Below are 6,143 nucleotides of genomic sequence, written 5' to 3'. Positions count from 1 at the left end.
TCCCAGGGAACAGCCATTCCCAGCCAGCAGCAAGGGGTGGAAGTGCTGCCCAGGGATTCCATCCCAGGAATTCCATTCCCAGGGATTCCATTCCCAGTCACCAGTGAGGGGTGGAAGTGCTGCCCAGAAATTCCATCCCAGGGAACAGCCATTCCCAGGGAATAGTGAGGGGTGGAAGTGCTGCCCAGGGATTCCATCCCAGGGATTCCATTCCCAGGGAACAGCGAGGGGTGGAAGTGCTGCCCAGGGATTCCATCCCAGGGATTCCATCCCAGGGAACAGCCATTCCCAGGGAACAGCCATTCCCAGCCAGCAGCGAGGGGTGGAAGTGCTTCCAGGGATTCCATCCCTCCCAGCACAGGGAATGAGCTCCCACAGCTGGTTCCTGGGAGTGGAACAGCCCCAAGCAGTGGCTGTGAGAGCACAGCAGGATTTCCAGACAGCAGGGGAACGACGGGATCCAATCCCTGGTGCCGGGGAGGTGAGGAGGGTTATCTGGGATCCCCCCCAGGGAAGAGCTGGCAACCAAGGAGAGAACTCCCCCCACACCCAGAGCTCGGGCAGAGGGACAATGGGGGCAAATTCAGGAGCATCCCCCGGCCCCACTGACCTGAGAGAGGGGAGGGAGAGTCCAGCTGCTGCACCAGCTGTGGCAGGGGCAGCTCCACCTTGTCCTCCTCGGGCCCCCACCGGCTCTTCCTCTTCTTCTTGGTGGTGCCCGGAGCGGCCGTGGGGGTGCCTGGGGTTGGGTTTGGGGCCGGGTTTGGGGCTGGGTTTGGGGCTGTCTGCTCAGGGGGGGTCGTGGAGGAGGAGGACGGCGAGGGGGAGGAGGAGGAGGGCACGGGGAGGGTTGGGGGCACTGCCAAGGGCACGGGCAGAGGGGAGGGGACGGGCAGGGGAAGGGGCAGAGGGGAGGGCACGGGCAGGGGAAGGGGCAGAGGCAGCGGGGAGGGAAGGGGCAGGGGCAGGGAGGGGAAGCACAGAGGGGAGGGCGAGGCCTCGGGGCTGGTTTTCCTCTTCAGGCTGGGCTCTCCAGGGAAAGGGGCACAGCCAGGGCTGGCCTTGGCCTTCCGGAACTCCTCCAGCTTCTGCCTGTAATACTTGTAGCCTTTGCTGTTTGGCTCATACAAAAACCTAAAAAAAAAACCACAAAACCCCAAAAGAAACAAGAGTTGAGCCGTGGCAGCCACACACGGGGCCGGGCTCCAGCACTTCCCACACAATTCCCGGCTCTCCAGCACCTCCCCGTGTGCACCCGCGGCCAGTGCAGGGCTTTTCCCACCTCCTGATCCCACATATCCTGCGGGTTGGTTCCCTATTTTTCGTGCCAAACAAACCCAGGGTTCTGCAAAGGTTTTGGGTCCCGTTTGTGGGAAGGCAAAGTCCTCCCTCAGAATCCACCTGCTTGGAAAAGCTGCCAGGTTTTCCAGAGTGTTGGGTTTCAGTTCACAAACATTTTACAGGTGGGAAAGTCCAATCCCTGCCTAAGGAAACTGCTCCCAAGCCCCCTGTTAAAAGCTGGAAGTGCTGCCATTACCAGCCTGCTTAATTACACCACAACTGCTCCCTCTGTTCCCTCATCCACAAAAAAGCACGGATTTATTTGCCAGCCCTGCCAGAAATAGGTCCATCTCCGAGCTTTTTTGGGGAAAACAGAACTCCTGGGGGTCTGTGGGAAGAGCAGGAAGAAGAATCCTCAATCCAGCATCCAGGGCGAGGGAAGAGAATCAACACGTTTGTTACAAACATGTTGGGGGTTTTTGGGCTCGCCCCAAATCCTCCACAGGGGAAACCTGACTGTTCCCAACTCCCCTAAAATCCTCCCTTTTGGTGGGATCAGTTTAACACTCGATGGGTTTAACAGTGGGATCCTCCTGTGCAAGGAAAACACGAGGGATGACAGACCCTTCCCACCTGTGGCCGTACAATGTGCACAGAGGCAACAAAAACCAGCTCTCTGAGGGGCTGCAAAATTCCCTAAATGTGGTTTCTCACCCCTCTGTTTGAACACCACCATCCAGGACTGCTCCAGAGGGCAGGATGGGGCCCTTCCCCGTGGAAAACCCATCAGAGGAGGGGGGTGTTTAACCTGACCCTGCTCAGCTGAGACCACAGAGGTTGTTTTGGAGTCAATACTGAGGCAGCACATTTGTCCAGGGCAATTCCCAGCACCAGGGGAGGATTCCAGAGGGCCAAGGAGGAAGCCAATAAAATGCCAAAACATCAGCAATCAGCATTCCCTGCCAGGGAATGCTCCAAAGTGTCTGGGAGAGCACAAAACCAGACGTGGATGGGACCAAGGGGAGGCATCAAGCAGCTGCCAGCGAGCGCCGGAGGGAACAACCCTCACCTGGAAGGCTGGAAAGGACATTCCAAAGGGGGGATTTAAAGGCTTTTCCCACTAAAGGGGGATGGAATTCTACCTGCACTTGGTGAGGGCGCTGGAAGGAGCAAGGCAGGAGGTGAATTAATGAATTAATTCATTAATTAAGGGTTGTGGATGGAGCCACAACTGTTCTGGGGAACAGTGTGAAGGTTCCAGCGGCTCTTCCCAAGGCTCCGGCCATGGAGATTTCCAGGATAAATCCAATGTTTATAAGGAGCCAGGGAATAATTTAATGATCCATGACAGCCTCCTGTGACATCTGCTGCAGACATCACCCAATCCTGCTGTTTTTCCCACCTGCAAAAATTCCCTTCCTTGCAAGGATTTACGTCCCAAGCGGGAAAAATCCAAGTTTCAGAGAAGGAAAGAGCAGCAGAAAGGGGGATTTTGGTCAAAAACCAACCAAATCATTTCCATTTGGAACAAATCAAATAACTGGGGGAAAAAAAAAAACCCTACCATTTTCCTAAATGTATTTTCAGGGCTGAAAAACACCCATGGGAGAATTATTTTAGTTCAGTTCAAGGGGTTTGGAGAAGTGCAAGGAAAAAAATCTCCTCCAAAAAGCCCTTTGGAGCGTGGAATATCTCACTGTGGGCTTGGGAAACAACCAGTTTTTGGGCCCCAAAAATGGATTCCCTCGTGGTGGTTCTGTCACCATCTCCTCCCACACTAAAATATGATTTCCAGGGGGCATAAAGCACCACTTCAAAAATTAAGGCATTGCTTTAAAAATTAAAGCACCGCTTCAAAAATTAAAGCACAAGCCGCGACCACCCCCTTGACCTCAGAGCCACTGTGACTCTGCCTGTTGTCCCCCCCTTTCCAAAACCCACAGAGGGGGATAAAAAAAGCAGGGTTTTGGTGTACCTGAAAGCAGGGTTCTCTCTGTTGTTCTGCAGGGCAATTGCCTCCGCCTCGGGCCCCCCGGCTGCCACAAACTTGGCCAGCTTTTCCGCCGAATTCCTCGTCTCTTCGTCGTCTGGGGGTGAAACTTTAAGCAGGCCGTGAGTACTGGGCCCAACTCAACAAGCAACAGTCAAAGCCTACCTGGTTCTAAGGACCCCAAGAGCAGAATAAGGGCAAAAGTGGCAGTTTAATATCGGGAGGAAACGGCAGCGCAAGAAACAAGTTTCACAGCAACAAACAGCACAAACAGGGGGCAGGGGGCACCCAGGCCACCTTCCAGGGTGGGCACTGGGTTCTCCCTGATGGGAGGCCAGTTTTCCCCTTGCCAGGCACTTTTCCATGGGGTTACACCCCTCAGGATTATCCCTAGTGTCCATTTTTCCCTGTGCCAGGCACTTTTCCATAGAGTTACACCCCTCAGGATTATCCCTGGTTTCCATTTTATCCCGTGCCAGGCACATTTCCATGGGGTTACACCCCTCAAAATCATCCCTGGTTTCCATTTTCCCTGTGCCAGGCGCTTCTCCATAGGGTTACACCCCTCAGATTTATCCCTAGTGTCCATTTTTCCCCGTGCCAGGCACTTTTCCATAGGGTTACACCCCTCAGGATTATCCCTGGTTTGCATTTTTCCCTTTGCCAGGCACTTTTCCATGGGGTTACAGCACCCAGAATTATCCCTGCTTAAACACCTTTCATTTCTTCTCTGTGCCAGGCACTTTTCATAGGGTTACACCCTCAGAACTATCCCTGGTTTCCACTTTTCCCCATGCCAGGCACTTTTCCACATGGTTACACCCCTCAACATTATCCCCAGATAAAAATTTTGCATTTTTCCCCATGCCAGGCACTTTTCCATGGGGTTACACCCCTCAGAATTATCCCTGGTTTCCATTTTTCCCCGTGCCAGGCACTTTTCCATACAGTTACACCCCTCAGCATTATCCCTAGATAAAAATTTCGCATTTTTCCCTATGCCAAACACTTTTCCATAGGTTTACAACACTCAGGATTATCCCTGGTTTGCGTTTTCCCTTTGCCAGGCACTTTTCCATAGGTTTACAACACTCAGGATTATCCCTGGTTTCCATTTTTCCCTGTGCCAGGCACTTTTCCATAGGATTAAAACGCTCAGGATTATCCCCAGTTAAAGATTTTGCATTTTTTCCCCGTGCCAGGCACTTTTCCATAAGATTACACCCCTCAGGATTATCCCTGGTTTCCATTTTATCCTGTGCCAGGCACTTTTCCATAAAGTTACACCCCTCAGGATGATCCCCAGTTCAGGATTTTTCCCACTGAAGTGCCCAGGAGCAGCAGGAAAACCTTTGGAAAAGTGGCCAGCCCCATATTCCCAACGATCCCACCTGTCCCTCCACACCTGGAGGCTACTTTAGGGGAAGGCAGAGGGAATTCCCCATGGAATCCTCCCCTGGAAGAGGCAGCTCTTCCCAAGGCACAGAGAAGGCTCCGGCCATGGAGATTTCCAGGATAAATCCAATGTTTATAAGGAGCCAGGGAATAATTTAATGATCCATGACAGCCTCCTGTGACATCTGCTGCAGACATCACCCAATCCTGCTGTTTTCCCACCTGGAAACATTCCCTTCCTTGCAAGGATTTACGTCCCAAGTGGGAAAAATCCAAGTTTCAGAGAAGGAAAGAGCAGCAGAAAGGGGGATTTTGGTCAAAAACCAACCAAATCATTTCCATTTGGAACAAATCAAATAACTGGGGGGAAAAAAAAACAACCCACCTTTTTCCTAAATGTATTTTCAGGGCTGAAAAACACCCATGGGAGAATTATTTTAGTTCAGTTCAAGGAGTTTGGAGAAGTGCAAGGAAAAAATCTCTTCCCAAAAGCCCTTTTGGAGCGTGGAATATCTCGCTGTGGGCTTGGGAAAAAAACATTTTTGGGCCCTAAAAATGGACTCCCCTCGTGGTGGTTCTGTCACCATCTCCTCCCACGTTAAAATAGGATTTCCAGGCAGCAAATTAACAGCCAAATATCCACCCCCAAGTGCTCCCAGGACGGACCTGACACGGTCACAAGGCAGCAAAATCCACCCAGTGCAGTTCATCTCCCCCTTCCCAGTGGGAATTACCTTTCTGGGAAGAGGATGCCTGAGAACTTTGAGTCTCTTTTCTTATCTCAGCCACTTTCTTCCTGTAGTAAAGGAATTCTCTGCTGTTCTTATCGTGCAAAAACCTGGAGATGGAGAAAAAAAACAGCTAAAAAAACCCCCCCTGGATCAGCAATTCCTGAATATTGATAAAGAAACAGCTCAAATCCCAAAGGAAAAACAGAGAAATCACTCAGAATGCCCTTAAAAGGTGGATTTAGCCTTTGTGGGCACACAGAGCTCTGATCCAAGGACTTGCATCCAGATTCACTTGAAGGGAAATAAGGAACAATCTGTGCTAACACGGGAGGGAACCCTCTGCCCACCACTCCCGGGATCCAATCCAGCATTCCCACGTGCTGGAAGTGGCACAGGAGCTCTGCTCCCTCCTCAGCACCACCACGGGGGCACCTTCTGGCTCAGCCAGAAAACAAGGACTCCTAACAAAGCTTAAATCCGCCAGGGAATCCTGGAATGGTTTGGGATGGAAGGGATCTGAAGGATCATCCATCCCTGGGAGGGGGACTCACCCCTGGTGTCACTTACCCTGTCAGAGGATTCAAAAAGATCCCAGAATCCCAGAATGGTTTTGGATGGAAGGGATCTGAAGGATCCCTGGAGGGGGGACTCACTCCTGGTGTCACTCACTCTGTCGGAGGTTTAAAAAAGATCCCAGAATGGTTTGGGATGGAAGGGATCTGAAGGATCATCCATCCCTGGAGGGG

At 51.9% G+C, this 6,143-nt stretch overlaps 1 protein-coding gene across 1 annotated transcript in view; it reads right to left on the bottom strand.

Annotated features, from left to right (window-relative positions):
• SUGP1 (SURP and G-patch domain containing 1) overlaps positions 1 to 6,143 on the bottom strand; it is a gene marked incomplete at its 5' end in the record, with an annotated part of 18,469 nt that overhangs the window by 9,033 nt on the left and 3,293 nt on the right. Inside the window, 4 exons of the mRNA XM_027704819.1 lie at positions 611 to 785; positions 918 to 1,134; positions 3,257 to 3,368; positions 5,401 to 5,504. Of these exons, the coding sequence (XP_027560620.1) occupies positions 611 to 785; positions 918 to 1,134; positions 3,257 to 3,368; positions 5,401 to 5,504 (608 nt within the window). The remainder of the gene's footprint in view (positions 1 to 610; positions 786 to 917; positions 1,135 to 3,256; positions 3,369 to 5,400; positions 5,505 to 6,143) is intronic.

The sequence above is a fragment of the Neopelma chrysocephalum genome, unplaced genomic scaffold, assembly GCF_003984885.1.
Source record: "Neopelma chrysocephalum unplaced genomic scaffold, ASM398488v2 Primary Assembly neopelma1_289, whole genome shotgun sequence".
NCBI classification, from domain to species: Eukaryota; Metazoa; Chordata; class Aves; order Passeriformes; family Pipridae; genus Neopelma; species Neopelma chrysocephalum.
Note: the sequence above shows the minus strand (reverse complement) of the source record. Positions and strands in the feature narration are given on the sequence as shown.